This window comes from Leopardus geoffroyi, chromosome C1 (assembly GCF_018350155.1).
Source record: "Leopardus geoffroyi isolate Oge1 chromosome C1, O.geoffroyi_Oge1_pat1.0, whole genome shotgun sequence".
NCBI classification, from domain to species: Eukaryota; Metazoa; Chordata; class Mammalia; order Carnivora; family Felidae; genus Leopardus; species Leopardus geoffroyi.
In genome coordinates, this window is record NC_059328.1 from 105,740,353 (window position 1) to 105,765,198 (window position 24,846).

Genomic DNA, 24,846 nt, shown 5'->3' on the forward strand with positions numbered 1-24,846 from the left:
CTTTCTGAGTTCCATCCATTTCCATCTCTACCTTGTATTTCTTAAGATAATCAGTTGAAAAGCCCTGATGTTTTTGGTGCTTCTGTCTCAAAGAGTGTAAGTTTGATTAATATCCTTTGGGAGATCAGTTCTATTTGTCCATCTCTAGTGCTGCTGGGGCCTTTATAGCCAAAGAGTGGCACACTAAGAGATCATGACGGACTTTCAGTGGATGCTCGTATTGTAGCATGTTTTCGTTTCATTTCTAAATGGAATAAGTGTTACTTCTTTCCTAGTCTTATGCTTCATCTAACATTTGTATATATATCTGTATAAATCTGTTTTCTGTAGAAGCTGTGTTAGATGGAAGCTTCATGCTGTCCTCTGCACTCGTGTCTCTGGCTTGGGAACAGACTGTTACAGAGCACTTATTTTTAATTACAGAAGAGTCAACTAACACTGCTGTGTTTCCACATAACATGGCAGTAAATGCATTCAGGGTCCATAGAAGTAGCCTGATAGAATGAGAAGGAAGGACGAATATTTTTTTTTATCAATTTCATGATGCCGCCTGAGCTTTTTTTTTTTTTATTTACCTCTAGACTTATGTAAAGTTAGCAAGAATTTCCACTTGAATTTTCTTTTTTTTTTTAAGTTTTTTTTTATTTTGAGAGAGAGAGAGTGGTGAAGGGGCAGAGAGAGAGGGAGAGAGAGAGTTCCAAGCAGTTTCAACACTGTCCGCACAGAGTCCAATGCAGGGGATCAAACTCATGAACCATGAGACCCTGACCTGAGCCAAAACCAAGAATCGGATGCTTAACCAACTGAGCCACCCAGGCGCCCCTCTGCTTGAATTTTCCTAAACCAAACATCCATTTTTATGAAATGAGTGACTCATCTCTATTTGCATATTGCCTGCTTAGTATTTACCTGATCTGTGTGTGCACTTACACATTAGGTTCAGGACTTTCAGGTAGTCTTGGTTTTGCTTCCTTAAGGTTATGTTTTCTTCATTTATTTTTTCTCTCCCTCCCAACTTGAAAAATACCCAACATCTCCTGGCCAACCATTGATTTTTTCCTATCAAGACATGCCTTGGGACACCTAGCTGACTCACTGGGTGTAAAGATTACTTTAAAAAAAAAAAAAAGACCTGCCCTACCTGCCCTCTCTGAGCCTTCATTCTTCCTTGGGACAGTGAAAAAGACATGGGAGGACATAGAAGACATCTCCTGCCGAGACTTCATAGAGGAGTACATCACAGCCTACCCCAACCGCCCTATGGTGCTACTCAAGAGTGGCCAGCTTATCAAGACTGAGTGGGAAGGCACATGGTGGAAGTCCCGGGTCGAGGAGGTGGACGGCAGCCTAGTCAGGATCCTCTTCCTGGTATTGTTCCCCCGTGGTTTGGAGGAAGGGTCAGGGTGGCATGGGGGAGCATAAGAGGCAGTAATGAGGATGATTTTGTCGTCCTCCATAACTTCTTTCTTGTCCTCCTCCCTGTTCTCACCATTTCGGGTCAGATTTTGCTTCGTCCTTTTGTATTTTTCTGTGATGTTATTGAAGATAAATTCCCTGAATTTAATTATGATGCTAATGTGCATGTTGGTTTGTATTTTTGGGTTTTTTCTCTTCCTAAGGATACTCCTATTATACGTAAGCACACAGCAGGCAGTTCGACTTGTTCAGGGTCAGGGTTTTAGTAGCATAGACCAAAAGGAGGCATCAAGGAATTAGGGGTTGATGACCTTTCAAGGCCCAGGTTAACTCTTGGATCTTCTGTACCTGTCCTGTTTCCCCCTCTCATACTTTTCTTAGAATTACAGTCCTTTTTGTTCCTAAGGCCTTACGATCCTTGTCACGCTTCGTAGAGTCATTATAAACACCTGTCTCTCCCGTAATTTCCTAAGGAGTGTATGATGGCTGTCATGGAGCCTGGAACATAAGTTTATTGACTAGATAGGGAATTGGGGACTCATCAGAGAGATTTCCTTCAAGGAGGCACATGGAGGCGTATTCTCCACAGATGGCAGGATAGATTCTAGCCTTTAACCCGTTTCCCTTATCCTTCACTCCTCCTGATCCCCTAGGATGACAAAAGATGCGAATGGATCTATCGAGGCTCCACACGGCTAGAGCCCATGTTCAGCATGAAGACCTCCTCAGCCTCCGCACTAGAGAAGAAGCAAGGGGGACCGCTCAGGACACGTCCAAATATGGGTATGTCCTGAAGGACCCTGGGGGAGGAAAGAAATGGACGAAAGCAAAGGAGGTTACACACAAAAGCTGTTCTTTGTTTACCAGCATGACACTAGTGACTCCCTGGAAACAGGACCTGTGCCCTGAGTTGTTTCCAGTTGTGGCGATGGGTTTGTGGTGCTGCCCCCATACGCCGTGGCTCTGATTCTTTCTAAACGACCCCATACAGATCTGAAACGACTGGCTTAGGTTAGGAGTAGAGGTGGTAGTAGTTGCCCTTGTTGTCCACACGAGGATAACTGCTTTGTATGTTATCCATGGACTTTTTTTAAAGCCAAAAGCGCTTTTGTTTTCACATGTTCCTGGCATACTTTCTGGTTGAGTTTTCCTGATAACATGAGTTGATCAAAGAATATGTTTTTATAAGCTTTCACTAAAGTGTAACGTAATTACTAACGTAAATCATTTGGGGCAGGAAAATAAAGTATTACTTGAGTCAAAGCCAGCCTATGCCAGTATTTTCACTCTTTGGTGTAAATCATGAGAACCGAGGGTCTTAACACTCAGAATGTTGCTACTTTTTCACATTATGTAAACTGAGAACATGTGTGCATGAATATATATGACGCAGCTGTCATCTTCAGTGGTCAATACCTTTTTCCTATATAGGTGCTGTGAGGAGCAAAGGCCCTGTGGTCCAGTACACCCAGGATCTGACCAGTACTGGGACCCAGTTCAAGCCAACGGAGCCCCCACAGCCTACAGCCCCTCCTGCTCCCCCTGCCCCCCCTGCTCCCCCTGCCCCCCCTGCTCCCCCTGTGTCCCCGCAGGCAGGTGACAATGAGTGAGTGACATTTTTTCTTATTTGCTAGTTTCTTCCATATTGCATTTCCATATCCTTTACTGTATGATGTCTGATCTCCTAGCAGCTTGGAAAGTCAGCTTGCCCAATCTCGGAAGCAGGTAGCCAAAAAGAGCACATCCTTCCGACCAGGATCTGTGGGCTCTGGTCATTCCTCCCCTACATCTCCTGCACTCAGTGAAAATGTTCCTGCTGGGAAACCTGGGAGCAACCAGACATATAGGTGAGAAACTCCCAGGCTCTCTGTGGGGAGGTGGCAGTGTGGACTAGATGGTCACTGTATGGAGACGTTACTTGGCTCCAGGGTGCTTAGTTAAGGTTATAATGGTGAGGAGTTTGAACTTGAAAGCTTTAACCTGGAAAGTTTCCAAGAAACAGAATATAAAATAATTGAATTAGGAACTAAGTGCCAAGAAATAAGGAATCACTAGAAAGTCATTTGTTAAAACTTGTCACTGAATGTGGCATCATCATTGGTACAATAGAAAGGGATCACTATTGCCTCTTTCTTTGAATCACAGGAATTAGTAAAGATATCTGTAGGACACACAAAAGGGGAAAAAGCATTGGTAGAAGACTAGACTCTACTTCCATAATTCACAGGCCAAAAACGTGTTAGGAAAAAAGGTGCACTGTTGAGGTAGAGATATTCTCAGTCAGTGAGGAGTAACCGGGGCCCTTCATTGTCCAGGTCTGGTGAAGCGATGGGAAACCTGACAGCTTCAAGAGCACAGCTGTTTGGGAGACAAATGGGTTAGCCAGCTTCAGGGGTCCGTACGCAGCAGGGAGGTCCTGTTGCTGTCTTACCTGATCTCTTGCGTGTCATTTGCAGATCACCTTTAGGCCCAACAGCCTCTGCCCCAGCAGCGCCCCCAGCACCTCCCGTGCCCCCAGCCTTCCATGGCATGTTAGAACGGGCCCCAGCGGAGCCCTCCTACCGTGCCCCCATGGAGAAGCTCTTCTATTTACCTCATGTGTGCAGCTATACGTGTCTGTCTCGAGTTAGACCTATGAGAAGTGCACAGTACCGGGGCAAGAACCCACTGCTGGTCCCGCTGCTCTATGACTTCCGGCGGATGACAGCCCGTCGCCGAGTTAACCGCAAGATGGGCTTTCACGTGATCTATAAGACACCCTGTGGCCTCTGCCTTCGGACAATGCAGGAGATTGAACGCTATCTTTTTGAGACTGGCTGTGACTTCCTCTTCCTGGAGATGTTCTGTTTGGATCCGTATGTTCTTGTGGACCGCAAGTTTCAGCCCTATAAGCCTTTTTACTACATTCTGGACATCACCTATGGGAAGGAAGATGTCCCCCTATCCTGTGTCAATGAGATTGACACAACCCCCCCACCCCAGGTGGCCTATAGTAAGGAACGAATCCCTGGCAAGGGTGTTTTCATTAACACAGGCCCAGAATTTCTGGTCGGCTGTGACTGCAAGGATGGGTGCCGTGACAAGTGAGTTGGGAGGGTAATTGCTGGCCCTGTCCCCAACTTCATTATCTTTGCCTTTTCTCTCCATCTCTTCCTTTGTCTTATATCTGCATTCCTTCCCCCCCCACCCCTTTACTTCCTCCCTTAGCTGGAGCTTCTGCCGGGAAGGCTGGAGTCTAACTTGGCCCCCATTGCATGACCCTGGGTACCTGTGTCCTGTGTTTGTTTCTTTCTCTGATTCTCCTTTTTCCTTTGTGTCCCTCCCATCGTGCTTTCAATTGCCATTGGTTTCATTTTGTCTTATTCTCACTCTACTGTGTTTTCCTGTCTTTTCCTTATTCATTTACATGTATGACAGAAGAAAAGGAAACTTCACTACCACCTCCCTGTGCTTCTGTAGTACTTCCTACCTCTAAAGGAAGCCTCACGGCTCTAGCCATTGTCCCCTTCTGTCTTACTCAGGTCCAAGTGTGCCTGTCATCAGCTAACTATCCAGGCCACAGCCTGTACCCCGGGCGGCCAGATCAACCCTAATTCTGGCTACCAGTACAAGAGACTAGAAGAGTGTCTGCCCACAGGGTAAGTAGGGGAAAGCAAAGCACTTCAGAGACATTTCTAAACATTGGAACCAAAAATAGAGTAACCGAAACCAGGTATTTTATCAGTTGAACCTTATTTACTGAATTTCCAACACGTTTCTTCCTCAGACTTTCCTTGAAATGAAGACATAAGATTGAATAGAATCTAGCAATTGCAGTTAAAGATGATCTTAACTTCATAGTGTGTGTATATCCTAACAGACTGCAGTTACTCTGGGAAGTGAGATCTGTTCAGAGAGAAGTAAGCAGAGACCTGATTATATAGGACTTTTGTATATCAGAATAAAAATTAGAACCGGGGCGCCTGGGTGGCTCAGTCGGTTAAGTGTCCGACTTCAGCTCAGGTCATGATCTCACAGTCTGTGAGTTCGAGCCCCGCGTCGGGCCCTGTGCTGACAGCCCAGAGCCTGGAGCCGGCTTCAGATTGTGTCTCCCTCTTTCTCTGCCCCTCCCCTGCTCATGGTCTGTCCCTCTCACTCTCAAAAATGAATAAATATTAAAAAAAAAAAAAATTAGAACCAAATTCATGGTGCGCTAGGAAGTTGTTTGAGAATTTTAAGCAGGCAAATGATGCCATCTGCCTTTTTTTTTTAATGTTTGTTTTAAATTTTATTTTGAGAGCGAGAGAACAGGGGAGGGGCAGAGAGAGAATCCCAAGCAGGCTCCACACCCAGTGCATAGAGCCCAGTGAGGGGCTTGATCTCACAACAGCAAGATCATCACCCGAGCTGATATCAGCAGTCGGATGCTTAGCTGACTGAGCCACCAAGGCGCCCTGATTCCATCTGCCTTTTGAAGGTTACTATGGCTTCTGTATAGAGACTAGGGCTTAGGGCAGCAAAAGTAAAATTAGGAAGTCCACTTAGGAGATAATTATGGGAATACAGGTGAGAAGCAGTGGTTGCTGGGGCTTTACTAGAGTACACGTGGCAGTGGAGACGAAAGAGGGTAGATTTGATGGAGGCCTGTGTGACTCAGTTAAGCATCTGACTCTTGATCTCGGTTTAGGTCACGAGCTCACGGTTTGTGGGTTCGACCCCACGTTGGTCTCTGCTCTGACAGTGCAGAGCCTGCTTGGGATTCTTGCTCTCCCTCTCTCTCTACTCCTCTTCTCCCCCCTCGAAATAAAGAAACAAACATTTTTTTTAAAAAAGAGGGTAGATTTGGGATGCATTTGGACATAGAGCTCCAGAACTTGATAGATTGACTGGACTGGGAGGGAAGCAGCAGAATCCAGGACAAGTCCTCTAAACTTTATAGTGGGGCAACAAAGTGGGTGTTGGTGCTTTTTATTAAGATAGAAGGCTAGGGGAGTGGTAATCTGGTTGAAACTCATCTTTTGGCCGTGTTGTGTTTGCGGTGCCTTCTAGGCAATCCAAGGAGAAATGTCAGGAAGGCAGTGAGGTTTCCGGAGAGAAGCATAAGGGCTGGACATAAAGAATTAGGAATCGGGCACCTGGGTGGCTCAGCCTGTTAAGTGTCCAACTTCGGTCAGGTCATGATCTCACCATTTGTGAGTTCAAGCCCCGAGTCGGGCTCTGTGCTGACCGCTCGGAGCCTGGAGCCTGCTTTGGATCTCTCGGATTCTTGTGTCTCCCTCTATCGCCCTCTGCCCCTCCCCCACTCACACTTTGTGTGTGTCTCTCTCTCAAAAAAAAAAAAACATTAAAAAAAAGAATTCGGGGGCGCCTGGGTGGCGCAGTCGGTTAAGCGTCCGACTTCAGCCAGGTCACGATCTCGCGGTCCGGGAGTTCGAGCCCGCGTCGGGCTCTGGGCTGATGGCTCAGAGCCTGGAGCCTGTTTCCGATTCTGTGTCTCCCTCTCTCTCTGCCCCTCCCCCGTTCATGCTCTGTCTCTCTCTGTCCCAAAAATAAATAAAAACGTTGAAAAAAAAAAAAAAAAAGAATTCGGAATCCTGAACACAGGGGTGGTACATAAAGCCTGGATGAGTTCACCCAGAGAGAATATTGATAACAGAAGAGATAAGCCCTGGGCCCTCTAACTAAAGACTGAGCAGAGGAGGTGAAGCCAGCATGTAAGGGAAAGAGGAAGACAATGAAAGAGTGGGGTAAGACTTGGTAAAATGGTTATATGTGAACATGGAAACTAACAAACCTGTGTTCAGGATACATAATTAACAGAACAGGAGAAGAAAAACATCAATGAAGTAATTCAGAAATTTTCACATAGTAGAAAATGGGAAATGTTTCCAAATGGAAAATGCCGGTCACGTCCCGGCATAAAGGATGAAAACAGAGCCCCACTAAAACACAGGATAATAAAATGTAATCATTGTGTCCACGGAACACTGAAGACAAAAGAAGTCCTAAAAGCTTCTAGAGAAGAGAAGTAGACCACAAAAATAAAGACTCAGAATATCTTCAGCCTTCTCAAAATGACATTGGGAGCTAGATGGAAATTAAGGACTCTTTTCAGAATTCTAAGGGGAAATTATTTCTAACCTAGAGTTCTAAACTCCAGGCCAGCAGTTTTAAGTGTGAAAGTAAGCTAAAGGCATTTTTTAGACATGAAATACCTCAAAATTGTCCATTATTCCCTTTCTCAGAAAGTTACTGGAATTGTTTGCCAAAATAAGGGGGAAAGTCGAGAGAAGAAAGCATGCTGATCCAGGAAAGAGAGGCTCTACCTCAAAAGAGGATTGAGGGGGAATCCCACAGACGGTGGAGTGAAGGGGGCTTCCAGGCTGACACCCGTGTCCTGGACACCGCGGCCAGTGTGAGCAGGGCAGCCCCAGCTGGGAGGGAAGCTCTGGGAAGATGGGTTTGGTAGGAAACCTGGTATGTCTGAGCATCTTCGCAGGAGACCGAGGCTACCAGGGAAGTCAGATGAATTCGTGCTGAATGCAAATTGCAAATGAAGCAAAGGAAAAGACAGTTAATTAGCTTTAGCTGCATCACTGTATCATGTATGTTTTAATTATAATCAAAACATTTGAATCTTCCAGTGATGTTTAGATTTGCTAATGCTGGGCAGTAGATGAACGTTCATTGTATCTTTTTTCCTGTTTGAAATGTTTCATAACAATATTTTCATATAACCACAAATAATCACTTCCCTGCCTGAAACTTTAATAGCTTCCCATTGTGCTGTAGATTTCATTCTAACTGTTAATCTTGGGTCACAAGACCCTGTGCTATCTGGCCCCTTCGTATCTCTCTCCCTCCAAAATTGTTCCAGCCACACTGATACTCTTTAGTTCCTGGATCCAGTCTGCCCAGTGTGTGCCAGCCTACCTCAAGGGCCTTTGTACATGCTGTGCCCTCTGCTTGCCATCCGCCCTCTGTTCTTTGCATGGTTATCTTCTTTAACCTTGAGCTCTCGGCTTTAATCGCACCTCCTCAAAAGAGACCTTTCTTGGTCACTCTAAAACTAGGTCGTTTTCACTCCCTTAATTCTCTCGTTGAGCACCCTGTTTGTATTCTTTATACCAGCTGGGCTGCTTTCATTTATGTTTTGACTTGCTTTTCTGTTTTTTCCCTTTAGCACGTAAGCTCCACGAGGATGGGGACCGGTCTTGTTCACCATGTAGCCAGCTTACCCAGGGCCTGGCACATAGTAATCACTCAAATTTTGTTGAATGATATTCAGTGTAGCTACTCTGAAAGTTTCCTATGGTGGTGATTTAGACCTAAGTCCAAATCCTCACTTTTCCATTCTTAGCTGATCTTGTTTTATTAGGTGTGAACAGAGGATAAGACCATGAACACCCCCATCCCCACTGAGGTTTTAAGGGACCTAACAAAGTTGTTTCTTGATAAGTTGCTAGTGACATGGTATGTTCAGTTTGTGAAGATTCATTGAGCTGTAAACATGTACATGAACAGTTGGGTACTTCTGTGTATATTATGCTTTTGTAGGTTTTTTGTTTGTTTGTTTTTTTAAGTGGCGTCTATACCCAGTGTGGGCTCAAAATCACATCCCCAGGATTGAGTTGTGTGCTCTGCCAACTGAGCTGGCCAGGCGCCCCACTTTGTAGTTAATTTTTTAAGTTAAAAATGTAACACTCTTATAGGGCTGCTTTAAGGATAGAGTAGGATAGAGTATGTAAAGCATAATGCCAAACGCAAAGTAAATGTTCAGTGACCAGAAGTTGTTCTTACCATCTTTGTCCAAAGGGATAGGACTAATGTCATCACCTCTGTAATTATACTGGTGTCATCTTGCCAAAAGTAGATGTTTCCCTTAAATCTCCTTATCAAGAAAATAAAATCCTAACACTGAGCAAAGTAGATGGAGCAGAAAAATTGGTACTAACTTCAGTAGTTTATTTTTTAAATAAACTGTGCACTTCCTTAAACTTGATAGAATATGAGCTCCTTGAGAGGAAAGATTGTGATTTTTTTTTCCATTGTCAGGTTTGCAGTATGTAGCACAGCTCTTGGTGTTTAGTAAATGTTCATGAAATAAAAGAATGAAAATCAGCTTTATCAGAAGAGCCCCGTGAACGTTTGTTCCAACTCCTTCTCTTTAGTCTCTTTCAGGATCTGTCATACTGGTTTCCGCTTTCCTCACATATCTTTATTTTATATATCTATTTCTGCACATTGATGTAGCTTATCTACTGATGTTTTTTTTAATGTTTATTTTTGAGAGAGAGTGAGCGTGAGCAAGGGAGGGCCAGAGAGAGGGAGATACAGAATCTGAAGCAGGCTCTGGGCTCTGAGTTGTCAGCACAGAGCCTGATGCAGGGCTCAAACTCACAAGCTGTGGAGATCATGACCTGAGCCAAAGTCGGACACTTAACTGACTGAGCCACCCAGGTGCCCCGCCTGTCTACTGATTTTAATGGCTCTTAACCTGTATTCACATCAGTTTGCTTGGCTTTTCTCCAGGCAGTAGACATTCTGGTATTCACTGTTACTAGTGCCATAAATACCTGTATAAATCACCTTCCCCTGTTCTGAATTACTTCCTTGGGCTATATTCCCAGATGAATCAAAGAGCATAAACAGTTCAGTAAATTCACTCACTTAGATCATTACCTAATAAGTGATGATACCTCAAGAGTCGTAACAGTTCTGTTACAATTAACAGGACTGCGTGGATGTTCTAGTGATCACGTTATGACTGATTTTATTGTAACTTCCTCCCAGAGTTTATGAGTGTAACAAACGTTGTAAATGTGACCCAAACATGTGCACAAACCGGTTGGTGCAGCACGGACTCCAGGTTCGGCTACAGCTATTCAAGACACAGAACAAGGGCTGGGGTATTCGCTGCTTGGATGACATTGCCAAAGGATCCTTCGTCTGTATTTATGCAGGTTGGTGATGAAAGAGTTGCCCCAGGGGTTAGGACACCACGGGGAATTGAATCAGAGAGAGGGTGAATGAGAATAAAATGCTTGACACGAGAACTTGGGAGTAAGAGGAGGCCATGATTTTCTTCTGTAAAGAACATGACAAGTGATGTGCCTGTTGGGGTGGACCAGGGAGGGACAGAAGGACAAGCAAGAAAAGGGGTAAAAGTGGACAGATGATTTTTCAGACGAGGGATGTGGGAGCAGAGTCCAGTACGTCATTTTATCCCACATCACCCTCCTCCACCCAGAGTCTTTCAGCATAGCTGCAGACACCCTTTTGGTAAACCAAGTGAAGAGGCAGAAAGGGATGGTAGAGAGGGCAGGATTTGAAACCAGAGTAAAGCTTCCCAGCCTCTCGTGACAACCCCAAGGAGGAGGGCATCGTCAGAGACAAGGGAGAGCCCATGATGGAGGTGTTTTTGACTGTGTGCTGCTGGGCTAGGTATTGTGGGAAGGACCCCTACACTCTCTAAAAGATCCTCATAACCCTAGAAGGCCTTTAATTCTCTTCATTCCCAGGCAAGATCCTGACAGATGACTTTGCAGACAAGGAGGGCCTGGAGATGGGTGATGAGTACTTTGCCAATCTGGACCATATCGAGAGTGTGGAGAACTTCAAGGAAGGATATGAGAGTGATGCCCCCTGTTCGTCCGACAGCAGCGGGGTGGACTTGAAGGACCAGGAAGATGGCAACAGCGGTACAGAGGATCCCGAAGAGTCCAATGACGACAGTTCTGATGATAACTTCTGTAAAGATGAGGACTTCAGTACCAGCTCTGTGTGGCGCAGCTATGCTACCCGGAGGCAGACCCGGGGCCAAAAGGAGAACGGACTGTCTGAGACGGCTTCCAAGGACTCCCGCCCCCCAGACCTTGGGCCCCCCCATATTCCTGTCCCTCCAGCGATCCCTGGGGGTGGCTGCAATCCGCCTTCCTCTGAAGAGACACCCAAGAATAAGGTGGCCTCATGGTTGAGCTGCAATAGTGTCAGTGAAGGTGGCTTTGCTGACTCTGATAGCCGTTCATCCTTCAAGACTAGCGAAGGTGGGGAAGGCCGGGCTGGGGGAGGCAGAGGGGAGGCTGAGAAGGCCTCCACCTCAGGGCTGGGCTTCAAGGATGAGGGAGATCTCAAGCAGGCCAAGAAAGAGGTAAGTGGTGGCAGAAGACTCTCAGAGCGGGAGCTTTTGTAGAACTTTGGTAATGGAACAACTTGACATGGCACACTGATTCTTCACGTGTAGATCATTTATTGGATGTTTATTTCTGTGGCAAACCTGATTATCTTCCCCCTGTACCCAACACATTCCTGGTGCTTAAAGAACCGAATTATTATTTTTTTATTTTTATTTTTTAATGTTTATTTTTGAGAGAGATAGAGCACGAATGGGGGAGGGACAGAGAGAGAGGGAGACAGTTTGAAGCAGGCTCTGAGCTGTCAGCACAGAGCCCGACACGGGGCTCGAGCCCACGGACTGGGCTGTGAGATCATGGCCTGAGCTGAAGTCGGACGCCCAACTGACTGAGCCACCCAGGCACCCAAGAACCAAATTATTTTTTAAATCAATCTGCTGGGGGGCGAAAGTATCTTGGTTCATTCCGAAGTAAAGGATTTATAAGTAATTTTTTTTTTTAACTTAGTGTTATGTCAAGTTACCTACAACATTGCTGTTTTTTGTTAGAGTTAAAAACCAAGAATTGATTATAGATGTATTTTTAATACTCTTGTCCTTGTAAAATCTGCCCATGGTGTTTGCCTTGAGTGTGTTATGGTCTGTCATTGGGAAGGTTTAGAGAACCCTTCTCAGGGGGTGTCCTGATGAGAACACAATTGTTACTGTTGAGCTGCAGAGGAATCTCTTTAGTGTACTTCTCACTGGCCTATGTCTTTGGAGGTCATTTGAGATGAACTCTGATTGTTGGATCTGTCACCCAGCGCCATGAAAACATCTAACCCTTCACTTGCTCTTTTCCAGGACCCCGATGACCGAAACAAGATGTCCTTGTAAGTGCTGCTGTTTCTGACCTGTTTCCAAATCTGTCTTCTCTCAAGCCTGTAAAAGAAGCCTGCCCTCTCCCACTCATGTTCAGTCTCTCTCTCTTAAAAAAAATGGATAAATGTTAAAAAAAAAAAATTTTTTTTTAAAGGGGCACCTGGGTGGCTCAGTCGGGTAAGCGTCCGACTTCAGCTCAAGTCATGATCTCATGGTTTGTGGGTTTGAGCCCCGCATCAGGCCCTGCACTGACAGCTCAAAGCCTGGAGCCTGCTTCAGATTCTGTGTCTCCCTCTCTCTCTGCCCTCCCCCACTCGTGCTCTTTCTCTTTCTCTTAAAAAAATAAATAAATGTTAAAAAAAAAAAGCCTAAGAAACAGCCAGTAATCTGATCCCCTCTTATTCCTTCCCCTCCCTTTAGAATCACTGAAAGCTCTCGAAATTATGGTTACAATCCTTCTCCCATGAAACTTGAAGGACTTCGCCGCCCACCTAGTAAGACTAGTATGCATCAGAGCCGACGACTCATGGCCTCTGCTCAGTCCAACGCTGATGTAAGTGACCTTGTTCCTCAAGCTGTACCTCCCCCCAGCCTTGTGTTTGGCGCTGAGTCTGAGGAATATTCCCCTCACCTCCTCAGGTCCTTGATGATAATTCCCAGTATATCCCTTCTTATTTCTTTGGCTGTGACTTCCTGCCTTGTCTTTCTTTGCCCAGCGTCTAGTCTTTCTCTTGCTGTAGTCTTAGCCTCTTCCTGCCTGACCATAGGAAGAGCGAGAACTTGAGTGGGTCCTCACCATTTACTCTTCTTTCTTCTCACTCTTCTGTTTTCCAGGATGTCTTAACACTGTCCAGCAGCACAGAAAGCGAGGGGGAAAGTGGGACCAGCCGGAAGCCTACCACCGGCCAGACTTCAGCCACAGCAGTGGACAGCGATGATATCCAGACCATCTCCTCTGGCTCTGAAGCAGATGACTTTGAGGACAAGAAGAACATGTCTGGTAGTCTAGAATGTTGGGGGTGGTAGGAAGGAATGATCGGAAAGTTGGGATAGAGGCTTTTTTAAGGAAGCTAAGGAAGTAGGAGGAAAAAATTCAGATCTTAAGAGTTGACACATGTCTGGGAGGGTTTTCTGACTCCCAGCTCAACTGTTCGACGCATCCCCTTCCTCTCTCCTTTCCACTTCCCTACTCGTTCCTCTCAGCTTTACCCAACAGATGTAATCCTGCTTGAAAAAACTGCCAGTTAGGATCTTTGCCCCAAGGGCCCAGCTAACCGGTATTCCTGCAGTGCAGTGGGTGGGATGGAAACGGGGGCGGGGGGGGGGGGGGGGGGCGGGGAGTAGAATGTCGGGAAATGGGATAGGGCCTAAGCCCGTTCTCCTTCCTGTCCAGGTCCAACAAAGCGCCAGGTGGCAGTAAAATCAACCCGGGGCTTTGCTCTTAAGTCAACCCATGGGATTGCCATTAAATCAACCAACATGGCATCCGTGGAAAAGGGGGAGAGCGCACCTGTCCGTAAGAACACACGCCAGTTCTACGATGGGGAGGAGTCTTGCTACATCATTGACGCCAAGCTCGAAGGCAACCTGGGCCGCTACCTCAATGTGAGACCCCCCCTCCCCCTCACCTCTAGATGCTGGATTATCGTACCATCGTCAAATTTTTTGTTCTTTTAACAAAAGAACAGTTCTTTTAACTGTGTAAACCCACCCTTTCTTGTCAGCAATTCTTGATCTCGAGCATCTTAAAGAGGTAGCTTTCTTTCAAAACTCCACTGTGATAGGGAGGAGCACATGGCATATTTTATCCAACTCCTGCTTACCCCACAAAGCCAGGTTCTGTTTCCTCGTTTCTTATGCATCCTGTCCTTAAACCCACAGCACAGCTGCAGCCCCAACCTGTTTGTCCAGAATGTCTTTGTGGACACTCACGATCTTCGCTTCCCCTGGGTGGCCTTCTTTGCCAGCAAGTAAGAGGGGATCAGGGAGGGGGGTGGGAGGGAAGAGCAGCATTCTGTCTGTGCTCCAGCGCCGCGTGCACCTGGTGATGGGCTGCCTTCACCGGACCTGTCCCTTCCTTCCTGTCCAGGAGGATCCGGGCCGGGACCGAGCTGACTTGGGACTACAACTATGAGGTGGGCAGTGTGGAAGGCAAGGAGCTGCTGTGCTGCTGCGGGGCCATTGAATGCAGGGGGCGGCTTCTTTAGAGGACAGCCTTCTTCTCAACGTCCTGAACCCTTCCCAAAGCATCCTTTCCTCAGGAACTGGGTCTTCCTGACTCTCCGACTCTGACCCTGCCTCCAGTCGCGCCCCTCCCCCGGCTCCTAGTAGGTAGAAATGGGGGCTCTGGATCAGGAGGTCCCTTCCAATGTGGTGCTAGCAGGCAAGGTCCCTCCTCCACCTCCTGAAGCGCCAGGGGTGGGGAGAGGTCACCACACCAACTGGGCCTGACATCCGTCGGTCCTCCTGTTACTCCTCCCTCCCAGCCTGTGTGTGTTCAAGTGTCCATGCTTCTGACAGACTTTATTCCTGGAATGAGGGCTGTGCGTTTACTATCCTTCATTTGTATGGTTTCTTGAACGTCTTTTAACAAGATGTTAAAACTAAGATTGTGATTTGATTTCTCTTTCTCAGTCCCCACACTTCTAGCTCTGGGTCTGTCTGGAACAGCACTGTTTCCCCCCCACCCTTCCCAAGGTGCAGCTGTCATTAATCTCTTACCCTCCCTACCTTGGCTTTTTCTTATTTGCCATATGAAATTTAAAAATGAAAACATCACATAACCATGAGGAAGACTACCTTAGTTTATTTAGTTGATCCCCCTTCGCAGTTCCTGCTAGTCTCAGACACTTGTTGCCATGTTTTCATCTTTAATATATTTTAATTAAAAAAAAAAAACAAAACACCATTAACAGTACATTTTGGTCTGAAGTGGTCCCTCTGCTCAAATGCCAGGTGCTAGCTGTAATTCTGGCTTGAAAACCAAAACACCGAATGTTTAATAAATAAAAATTAGAACTAGTTGCCATTCTATTCCAAACCAGCTAGCCTAGGGAAAGAGGCCAGAGAAAGGAGGCAGTAAGATCTTGGACCTGTGACTAGAGAGAGCTGGCAGAGAAGTGACACGTAGACCGGCCGAACAGTCCCAGTGTGGCTCCTCCTTTTTGGCAGAGGTAGGGCAGGGGTCATATGTACCCTCCTACACTCAATTTATTTGTGTCTTTGGAGGGAAAAAAGTAAAAGCTCAGCTTTGGTTTCTGGCCCAAGTTAGGGAGCCTAGAAAGGTGAGCCTTGGTCCATCTTTGGCAGAATGAGGCCCACAGGTGGCACAGTAAGGCACGACCCTGGCTCTGGAGGTCAGGGGGTCAGAGGCAAACAGCTGGGGCCAAATTCTGAAGAATAAGGAATGTGAGTTGTAACCCCCACCCCCAGAGCTGAGGAAGGGCCTCAAAAACAACAGTACACCTTGAAAAAAAGAGAGGAAAAGAAGTCCGTCCCCTTCTAACAAAGGATGTACCAGCCTCCCCTCTACCTGGGGATTGGCTGGTTCGAATTTGGTTTAAAGGCAACTGGGTGACAAAGAAGCAGGGGGCTGGGACACAGAAGAACTTTCTCCTTGCTTTCTGCTTCCCAGCCCCCTTCCCCAGCCCCCAGGGCTCAAAGTGGCCCTGTGGGGAGGAAGGACTAGTTCCTTGGCTTTATGCATTAATCTGAGGGGCAGCAGGGACAATGGTTCAGTCATTCTTACGATGGTTGTTACTGACGACAGGGTGGCCGTTGGCTAGTGGCCGGCTCTTTGCTCCTCCCCCTGCTATAGCCTCCTCCCCCTCTGAGCTCTCGGTTTCTTCCGGGTCACTGCGTTCATCTTCTACCAGCTGTGGAAGGGATAAGAAGGGTTACGCGCTGTCCTCAAACCCCCAAGAAATGCCTCTCTCAGCAGGCTTGTCCTGCTTTACCCAGGGCCCCACAGTAGTCTCTTAGCAGGTTGCTGGTACGGGAGGGAGTTTGGGCGGTTTCTAGAGTTGAAGGTAGTGGGGCCTACAGAGCATTCACCTTTCCAGTTATGAACTTGTGGGCCATGCGCAGAATGAAGTAGGCCCAGAAGACATGTAGCAGCTGTAGCACTCCCATCATGGAATTAAAGAAGTAGTAGCCAAAGAAGGCGGGGTAGAGCTCCAGTGGGTACACCACGGTGCAGTGCAAGATCCTGCAGCGGGAAAGTAGAGGGAATTGTAAACACACAGAGGAGGGGGCAGGGAGAGGCAAGACTCCTGATTCCTCGAGGACAGGAGTGTCCTCTGGCCTCCTACTCACCAGAAGGGCAGGATGACCAGTCGGGTGATGATGAAGACAATGGCGAAGACGATGAAGATGTTGTTGCAGGTGTTTTTCCATCCCGCATAGTTAAACATCTTGGCCGACTGCATAGATAGCCCCATCCATCATCACAGGCTCCTGACTCTCCCATATATGTTCATACACATGCTGGCTCTGTGCCCCCCGCTTCCTTGGTCCCAGGAACGTCACCACCACCACCACCACCACCACCACCCCCCCTTGCAAAAAAGGGAGAGGGAAGGGAGAACCTGCACCAGAGTCTCTAGGTTTGAAGAAATGGCCCAGGAAGCCTGACCTCTAGCAAGTAGTCAGAAGAGTCATGAAGAGCCATGATCAGAGTCCCTGCTCGGATGTAATTGGCAAACCAGGAGAAGCTGATGAGGATGATGGTAGCCACGTGGTGGATGATCTGTTCCTTGAAATCCTGAAGGAAAGATGCAGGCTTCAGGGCACTATTAACTGTTCCCCAGCCCCCACTATTCCTACCTCCCCTTCCCCTTTGTGCCCCTCAACCCACAGCTCCATCCAAATACCCAGAAATCAAAGCGGGGGCTCTTCCTCCCAGGGTTTTATCTTGGTTCTTTAGGCTTAATGGCACAGCTCCCTGACCCACCTTACGCTTGACATCAGAGGCAATGCTGAAGAGCAGGGACCAGTAGAAAGAAAGTTCAATCATGTAGTACCAATACTGGGAAGGGATGGTGCTCTGGGAGAGTGGAGAGAAAGAAAGGTAAGGGGCCCTGGAGCAGCAGGTCCCAAGAGTCTCACCTGTCCAAACCCAGCCCTTCTAGCCCAAAGTGCTTTAGCACCACGACTCCAGTGCCTTCTGCCATGTGTTCCAGAGATCCTCTCTTCACGAGGGCGTGTGTGTCCTAGTCCTGTCCTACCTTGATGCTATACAATGAGTCAGGACCCCATTTCATACCTGTATGGGATATCCCTCCCAAACCTTCTTCATGTCATAGAACCAGGGTTTCTGCAGAGAGACAGTGAGAGGTTAAAAGAGGAGGGACCCAAGTTCTGTGGCCTCATCCCACCTTGCTAGAGAGCCTACTCCCACCTCCCATTAATCCCCACTCACATCCACAATGACGGCCATGCCAGCAATGAAAGCGATCAGATAAAAGGTGAATCTCCAGCTGCAAGAGGAAGCAGAAAGGACTGGAAGAGTGGCATAGCCCTCCAGCCACCCCCAAGTGCCCCCAGATATCCTCTCAATATCATTAATAACCAAATTCACCTGCTCACCTAGGTACAGCCTCTCCCCGCACAGGGCCATGGCCCACCCCTCCCAGCAAGATACATCAGAACTTCCTCTGCCGCCCAGCTTCTCCTGCCCCAGCCTCCCCTACCTGGCTTCTCGGAACTTCTTGAGGAGACTGGGCCGGTCCTGGTTGCGGCGGCGCCGGAACCAGCGCTCTACCTGGCGGCCAGAGAGCCCGCTCTGCCGTGACAGGAGCTCTACCTCTGCCTGGGTGTCGTGAGGAAGCCCCATCACCATTCGGCTTCGGCTCCCCCACCCTCCCTTCCTCTCCCAGTGAGAAGCTAGGTCGGCACCCCTGCCCTCTCCTCTCTTCACCCACCAGGGTTGGCCCTGCAGCCTGCCCCCTCCCCCTGCCCTCCCCCCCTTAGCACCCAGTGACTGCCAGGCTGGGGTCTGCGGCTCAAACCTGTTTGGGCTGCTTGCCACTGGTCAGGTAGAAATGCTCCAAGGTGGGGTTGGGAGGTGCCCGCAGCCGAGTTTTCTCCTTTATGTTCAGGAGGGCAGCCAGTGGGGTGGCCACGTAACTGAGGAAGGGATAGGAGTGAGAAGTGTCTGGCTCTCTGGAAGCACCTCAGTGTCTCAGTAGCCCCTACACTGGGAGGGGAAAGGACTGCAAGCTCAGGCAACTTTATCCTGGGCCTCAGTTTCCCAGCAACCCTCTCTCTGGCCTCCATGGGCTGCCCAGAGCTGACAAAGCTGCCTGTGTTCACAAGTGACCGGGCGGGAGCGGGGAGGGGGAGAACAAACGACCATTGAAGGAGAGGGCCTGGGGGTGCTGAACCCTCAGGAAGACAATGCTGCCTTTAGTGGGGGGCACACAGTAGGCAGGGATCAGTGGGGGGGGGGCGCACAGTAGGCAGGGATTGGGGTGGCCAGAAGAGCGGGACCCAGCACCAATTAAACAGCAAGAGATGGACTTGAAGTGCGAGAAATTTCACTGTGTCTGGTAGCCAAGGAAGGCATGGGGGTAGGGGCAGTATGCTCACAGCTCAAAGAAGTATCGAACGATGAGGAAGAGCAAGGCCAGGGGTAGTGTGATGTAGAGGTCTGAGGCTTTGGCATAGACACGTCCATCCCGGTCTTCTAGATCAGCCCAGGTTAAGTTCACAGGCAGCCACAGCCGTTCCCACCAGAAGTAGTCATACAGGGTCTGGAGCATCCTGAGTGAGGAGGGGGGAAGGGAGAGGGCATCACAGGGGGCAGCTATGGGGGAAAAGAGAGATGAAAGTTTCCATGGTGTAACAAAGGAGAAGGGGACAGAGATTCAAGCCCTGGATTCTGGTCCTGGCCAATGGCCTCGGACAAATCAGCTTCTTCATCTGCAACATGGTGCCTTTACAGTTCTAACATTTACTGTTTTTAGCAACTGAAGGGTGATGCTGACAACCCCCAGGAGTCCCAATTCTCTAGAACTAAGAACCTTGGGGTCTTCCGGTCATGTTGCTACCCCAGCACGGAGGACAGGCAGGATCTGGCCCTAGAGGCTGTAACCAACAATCTGAGTAAAGGAGGCACCCTCCCCCATCCCACTCTTCAGCTACCCCCTCCATCCCTCAAGCCAACCCACAGCTGGAAGCTTCCCTGTCAGGGAAGCCCCGAAAACAGATTGCAGGGCTGAGGCGAACCCTACCTCCTCCTTCCCTACAACCCATCCAGGTAACAGGTCCCTAGGGAAAATTAAGAGGCCGAAGTAAAGCAAAATGATGTCCCTAAAGGATGCTGAGCCCCAGGACAATCAGTGGACCTCAAACTATCACACACAAGATTAACACCCCATGCTGAGACATCCAATCCCAGCAAATAAGGCTGAAGAACTCTTAACTGAAGCCTCTTTTCAGAAATAAAGTGAAAGCAAGGCTGCAAAGGATCAGGGATTGGGGAACAGACCATGGTGACAGCAGACCAAGACATCTGGTGGGACTAGGAACTATTTCTTCCTAAGGCTCATCTAGAAAATAAAACCCTAACTAGTCTGCAGGGGAACAGCCATCACAAATACTCTCAGATAATAAAAGCTGTTGCTTCCTCCGCCGCCCCACCTTTTCCTCCACTGTTAGAGAAAGGATCACCAGGGTGGTAGTGACCAACCACTTGGATACCAGAATGAGGGAGGATACAGACCTCCTTTGACGTATCCTACACAGCCACTGTCTGTGGCTCCCGAGGGGGACAGCAGCTGCTTGGAGCTAAGAGCAAGATGGTCCTGAAGCGTCAGTGATGCCGGTACCAACACAATACCTGGCAGTCCTGGGACTCAGCAATGAACGCCAGCAGGATGGCAAGGGCAGAAGTTTCCAGGCTCCCAGCCCTCATCCTCCCAGGAGGGAAGAGAGGTGGTGGTATTCAGGCTGGCCTTGGAATGAAGCGCTGACACAGAAGGAAGGTGGTCTCCTCCCACCCAGGGAGGGAAGAGAGTGGGGAGATTGTTCTCCACTGTGAATTGGACACCAGTTGGTGCCACTGGCTGAAGGCTGATCAGATCTCAGCTGAGCTGGGTTGGTCCTCCGGCTGTTCTTCCAACAGCTCCGCCCACACCCACCACAGAAGCACTTGCGAAATCCCTCTCAGCCTGTCACGGGTCATTATTCCAGCTCAAGGACTTTACCCTCTTGTCCCCACTCCTGGTCACTGCTCTCAGATGAAATCAGAGGTCAGCACTGACAATAAAGGAGCTTCAGCTTCACCTTCCCCCAATCTCTCTCTCTCTCTCTCTCTCTCTCTCTCTCTCTCTCTCACACACACACACACACACACACACATTCTCTCTCTCTCTCTCACACACACACACACACACACACATTCTCTCTCTCTCTCTCTCTCTCTCTCTCTCTCTCTCTCTCCAGGCCTCAGCTCCTGACGGCATTCATTGCCCCTTCCCCCTCCACCTTAGCCAGAATAAATATTTAATCAGTTAAAGAGATGGAACCTTTTTGAACTGAACAAAATTAAACATAATTATCCATAGTGGAACTTTACCCACACGACCATGTGTACGACACACTTTTATCCCGGAGAAAAGATAGAGAAAATTTAATGGAGAGGGGGCAAGGTAAAAGGCCTAGATGTGGTAGCACATCTCTGGATCCTCCTTTCCACATTCTTAGCTTAGCTAGATTGGAGGTAGGGAAGTACACCTGACATGTCCCCTGACTGCTGTCTCTTAGAGCCCAACTTGTCATTCACTGAGATCTAAAGCCAAAGGTACAGACAGGCCTGGAGATTGGGCCCCATCCCTACACTGGTCAGTGAAAACTGGCAGGAAGTTTCTCTTGTCAGGGACATTTTGAGGATTAAAGATTCAGAAGGCCGGCTGGGGTCCCAGAGGGTAGGAGTGGGGCCCCTCTCCCTGACTCCTGGGGTCCAGGAATGTCTTCTGCCAGTCTATCCCTCCAAAGAAAGTGAGAAGCTGGGGAAGCTGGCAGAAAAAGTGTCAGAGAGTGGTCAAGGGCAATCACCAGGATAGTGCAACTATCTCAACCCCAGGAAAGATAGCACTCATCCCCTTCCCATCCCAAACAGGGAAAGCCAAAGAATATGGTGTGTCAGGAGCTCAGAGATGCAGATTCATGGGGGCTCTCTCACACTTGGCTTTCAGTCTTTCTGTGACCACAGCCCTCCCTTGCGGCCCAGCCTAGGACTTCCATTAGCAGAGGAATGCTACCCCCTCCCTGCCCACCCTTCCCCACCCTGGGCCTAGCCCAGCAGGGAAAAGCACCAGATTCAGCAGGGTCAGGACTTCTGACTCAACACGGGGGAGGTGTGGGGGGGGGGGGGGGGCTGAACAACAGGGGCTCCCAGCGCCCTGCTTACACACCCCCACAGAAGCAACAAGTCTGCTCCCAGAGGCAGCCCTGGTGGCTTCTTGGCACCAGCGCATCAAGCCAAGAAGGCAGGATATCTACTTGGCCTAGGGAGACAACCCTGCTTTTCCAGCAAGTTGGCCCTCAGGGTAGATACTTGACTTTCTGCTGGAGGAATCACACCTACAGATGTTTTTCCACTCACAGAATTTACTCCTGACACACACATGAAGAGATGATAGTGTGTGTATGCATCTGTGTATGTCTCTCACATACATACACACATATACACATGCACACACACATACACACCTGCCTCAGAGACACAGATGCCACTTTCTGAGGCACAGGCTGGAAAGGGGCCAGCAGAGCAGGGATTTCATGGGCATTGGATTACCAGGAACTTGAACAGGGCTCTGCCCCACCCCCACCCTTTACCCCAACTCTGACTGACCCCTCCCACACACTCAAGAGATGGATGAAAAGGGGCAGAGGGTACCCATGGGGGCTTGTAAACCCAGAACGCTTAGAGGGCAAAAGTTGGAGTTGGTGGGGAAGGGATGTCCGACTCAATGTGAAAAGTCTCTCTGGCTCTTAGAGTTTGGAGATATGATTGAGGAAAACAGGATCAGCAAAGGAGAGAGTGACAAACACAGGGTCCCACAGGCTTGAGGGACTACAAAAAAAGCGGGAGGACCCAAATGGTCTTCCAGTTGAAAAGTCTCTTTTCAGGCAGCAACAGCACCTCAGGAACTAGATGAAGCCAACAGGAGGTGTGTCATTGTTCCAGGCCACAGTGTAGGTCCCCAAATTTAGCTTGTCTAAGCTGCCCCGCTAGAGGCCCCAACACACCCAAATACTGCATGTGACTACAGCCTCCAGGGGCAGGGAGAGGCAGGCAGGTTGAAGAGGCTGAGCCGGGCAGTGCTGTAAAGAATCAGTGGCCTGTGGCCAGTGACAGGGGAGAGAGGAGGCCGGCCCTCCCAGGGGGAAAGCCGTGCAAAGGCCCCAGTGAAGGGAGTGGACTGTAGGGTGCCAAGGGAGACAAGGAACTCTGTTTAGAACAGAGTGTGTGTGCAGGTCACTTTATGATTAAGGCCAGGCCCGGAGACACAAAGCTGCAGACAAGTCCTTATCCTAGAGCCCCACCACAAGTGCAGCTGGCCACCCACATTTAGATTAGGTGATCTGGACTTTGGTATGGGGGCAGCGACCCTTCCAGCACCGACCCTTCCAGCACCGATGCGGGGTGACTGCCTGCTGGAGGCTTTCCCAGACTCAGCTCCCTCCTCCATTTCTCAGGGTCCCCAGAGTCCCCCTGACTACTGAGTCTAGCAACTCAAGTGACTTAAGCCCAGGTTTTGATGCCAGGGGCCTGGCTTGGGGAGAGAGAGAAACCCCCAAGCTCAGGCCAAAGATTAGCGCCACACACCTGCCATTAACCTACTTGCCAGAGAGCCTCCAGGCCGGTAATTAACAAGCTGTGGCCCAGAAAACCAGTTTCACCGGCAGCTTCCCCCCTCCCCACCCCTGCCACACACACCCCATAACGGTATAGGAGCCTTAGCCTTGGGGGGCCGGGGCAGACGCAAGAGCCACTCCTTCCTGTTTCCCGTTAAGCACATGGACGCTCTGACCTCCCTCCCGGAGCCGGCACTGAGGACCAGCCCGAGAAAAAGTCGGCACGACCCCCAGTCTCCCTCCTACCCTGGCCGCGGGCCCGCCGCCAGGCCGGGGCGGGGGGGGGGGCTGGGGGGGACACTCTCCTCCCCAACAAAGGGGCGCCGGCGGCTCGGGCCCTCCGCGAGCGGCTCCGGGTGCCTCCCTCCAGCCTCTACCTGTTGCCAGGAGGGCTGTCTTCTCCAGGCCCGGGGCACCCGGCCAGCCTGCCCTCCGGCGGCGCTGGGGGCCCGGCCGCTCCCGCAAGGCGCTCCGGCCCGCCCTGCCCCCGGCCCGCCGCCATGAGCACCCCGCGCACGCGCCCCCCCCGCGCCCCGGGGCCGCCGCCATGAGCACCCCGCGCACGTCCCCGCTCGCGCCCCGGTGCCCCTGCCCCGGCCGCCCCCCCGCCCCCTCCGCGGCCAGGGCCCTCTCCGCGGAGCCGCGTCGGAACGGCCCCCACTTCTCCCAACTTTTCGGCGGCCGCTCCCCGCCCCTGCGCGCAGTGCCTGCGGCTCCCGGGCCAGGGTCCCCCACTCACTCGGCGGCGGCAGCGGCGTCGCGGGGCTGGCCGGGCCGGGAGCCGCTGCTCCGTGTCTCCGGGCGTCCGAGCTCCGCACCCCCCCCCCTCCGGACTGGCTCGGCTCGCTCCTCTCCTCCCCCTTCCGCCTGCCCGCCCGCTCGCTCCCTCCCTCCTTCCTCCTCCTCCCGCCGAGCCCTGCACGGCTGCGTCCGAGCCCAGCGCCGGAGAGCAAGGCCGCGGGCGGCCCAGGAACCGGGAGACTGGGCGTGGGCCTGCGGCCCGGCGACGGCAGGGGCAGGGGCGGGGAGGGAGAGCGGGCGGCGGGGCCCGGGCCTCTGCGCCCAGCCCCGCTCCCGCCGCCTCTTCCTCGGCCCTCGGACCCGTGCCCGCTGCGGTCGCCGCACCCCGGAGCAGCCCCCGAGCAGGGGAGGCAGGTGCGGGCCCGGCGGCCGCGCTGGGCTCTCCCCTCGGGGGGCAGACCCGCGAGATGCCCGCGAACCCGCACCTGCCGGCTCCCGACTGCGGTCGGCGACCTCAGCCCAGGTGCCCCCGACCAGTTGCCACCTTCCACCTCCCGCCTCACTGGGCAGCAGAGGGGGGAAGGTGCCTCGGCTTCTAGCGAGCCCCTCCACCTCAGTGCGGCGCGACCCTCAGGCCGACCCAGGTGGCGGGCGCCGGTGATTCCTCACAGAGCCTGCGGCCCCTACGAAGTCCCCCGCTGCGTCCCCGCCTTAAAACCCCCCAAGTGCGGTGAAACCTACCCCCCGTGGACACACACCCCACTGTAGTGGACGCTCTGAAAGGGCCAACCTCCAACTTTTGTTTTGTAAAATGTATTTGACTTTGCAATCTGCACCATTTCCCCCTCTCCTGA

The 24,846-nt window shown here is 50.3% G+C and overlaps 2 protein-coding genes across 17 annotated transcripts in view; one reads left to right on the top strand and one right to left on the bottom strand.

Annotated features, from left to right (window-relative positions):
* SETDB1 (SET domain bifurcated histone lysine methyltransferase 1) overlaps positions 1-15,319 on the top strand; it is a 34,356-nt gene extending 19,037 nt beyond the window's left edge. For 8 of the 12 annotated variants that reach the window (XM_045479106.1, XM_045479101.1, XM_045479100.1 and 5 more), the window contains 14 exons: positions 1,178-1,368; positions 2,070-2,199; positions 2,848-3,022; positions 3,105-3,263; positions 3,873-4,499; positions 4,938-5,054; positions 10,189-10,358; positions 10,917-11,545; positions 12,371-12,399; positions 12,809-12,941; positions 13,223-13,388; positions 13,782-13,993; positions 14,270-14,358; positions 14,478-15,319. In XM_045479106.1, the coding sequence (XP_045335062.1) occupies positions 1,178-1,368; positions 2,070-2,199; positions 2,848-3,022; positions 3,105-3,263; positions 3,873-4,499; positions 4,938-5,054; positions 10,189-10,358; positions 10,917-11,545; positions 12,371-12,399; positions 12,809-12,941; positions 13,223-13,388; positions 13,782-13,993; positions 14,270-14,358; positions 14,478-14,595 (2,945 nt within the window). In that variant the 3' untranslated portion in view covers positions 14,596-15,319. The remainder of the gene's footprint in view (positions 1-1,177; positions 1,369-2,069; positions 2,200-2,847; positions 3,023-3,104; positions 3,264-3,872; positions 4,500-4,937; positions 5,055-10,188; positions 10,359-10,916; positions 11,546-12,370; positions 12,400-12,808; positions 12,942-13,222; positions 13,389-13,781; positions 13,994-14,269; positions 14,359-14,477) is intronic. The other 4 variants (XM_045479109.1, XM_045479105.1, XM_045479110.1 and 1 more) reach the window with 1 other exon arrangement.
* Positions 15,175-24,599, bottom strand: CERS2 (ceramide synthase 2). 5 transcript variants are annotated; one of them, XM_045479118.1, is made up of 11 exons: positions 24,478-24,599; positions 18,977-19,150; positions 18,397-18,514; positions 18,079-18,197; positions 17,808-17,865; positions 17,652-17,702; positions 17,340-17,432; positions 17,022-17,150; positions 16,703-16,809; positions 16,442-16,595; positions 15,175-16,263 (listed from the first exon to the last, which is right to left on the bottom strand). In XM_045479118.1, the coding sequence occupies exons 2-11, from the start codon at positions 19,147-19,149 to the stop codon at positions 16,123-16,125; spliced, it is 1,143 nt and encodes a 380-aa protein (XP_045335074.1). In that variant the 5' UTR covers position 19,150; positions 24,478-24,599; the 3' UTR covers positions 15,175-16,122. The 5 variants fall into 5 exon arrangements, with proteins under 5 accessions (XP_045335074.1, XP_045335070.1, XP_045335071.1 ...); XM_045479114.1 differs by lacking the exon at positions 24,478-24,599 and adding an exon at positions 23,991-24,229; XM_045479115.1 differs by lacking the exon at positions 24,478-24,599 and adding an exon at positions 23,991-24,102 and having other exon boundaries at positions 18,977-19,193.
* Between the last annotated feature and the right edge of the window lie 247 nt (positions 24,600-24,846).

Bases quoted from the DNA above. Each gene is read 5' to 3' on its own strand.
- CERS2 (XM_045479118.1), bottom strand. From the start codon at position 19,149: ATGCTCCAGACCCTGTATGACTACTTCTGGTGGGAACGGCTGTGGCTG. The intron at 18,198-18,396 runs GTTTGAGCCGCA...CACGACACCCAG, and splicing joins GTGGCAAGCAGCCCAAACAG to GCAGAGGTAGAGCTCCTGTC. The intron at 17,151-17,339 runs GTGGGTCAGGGA...TCTTTCCTTCAG, and splicing joins CCTCTGATGTCAAGCGTAAG to GATTTCAAGGAACAGATCAT.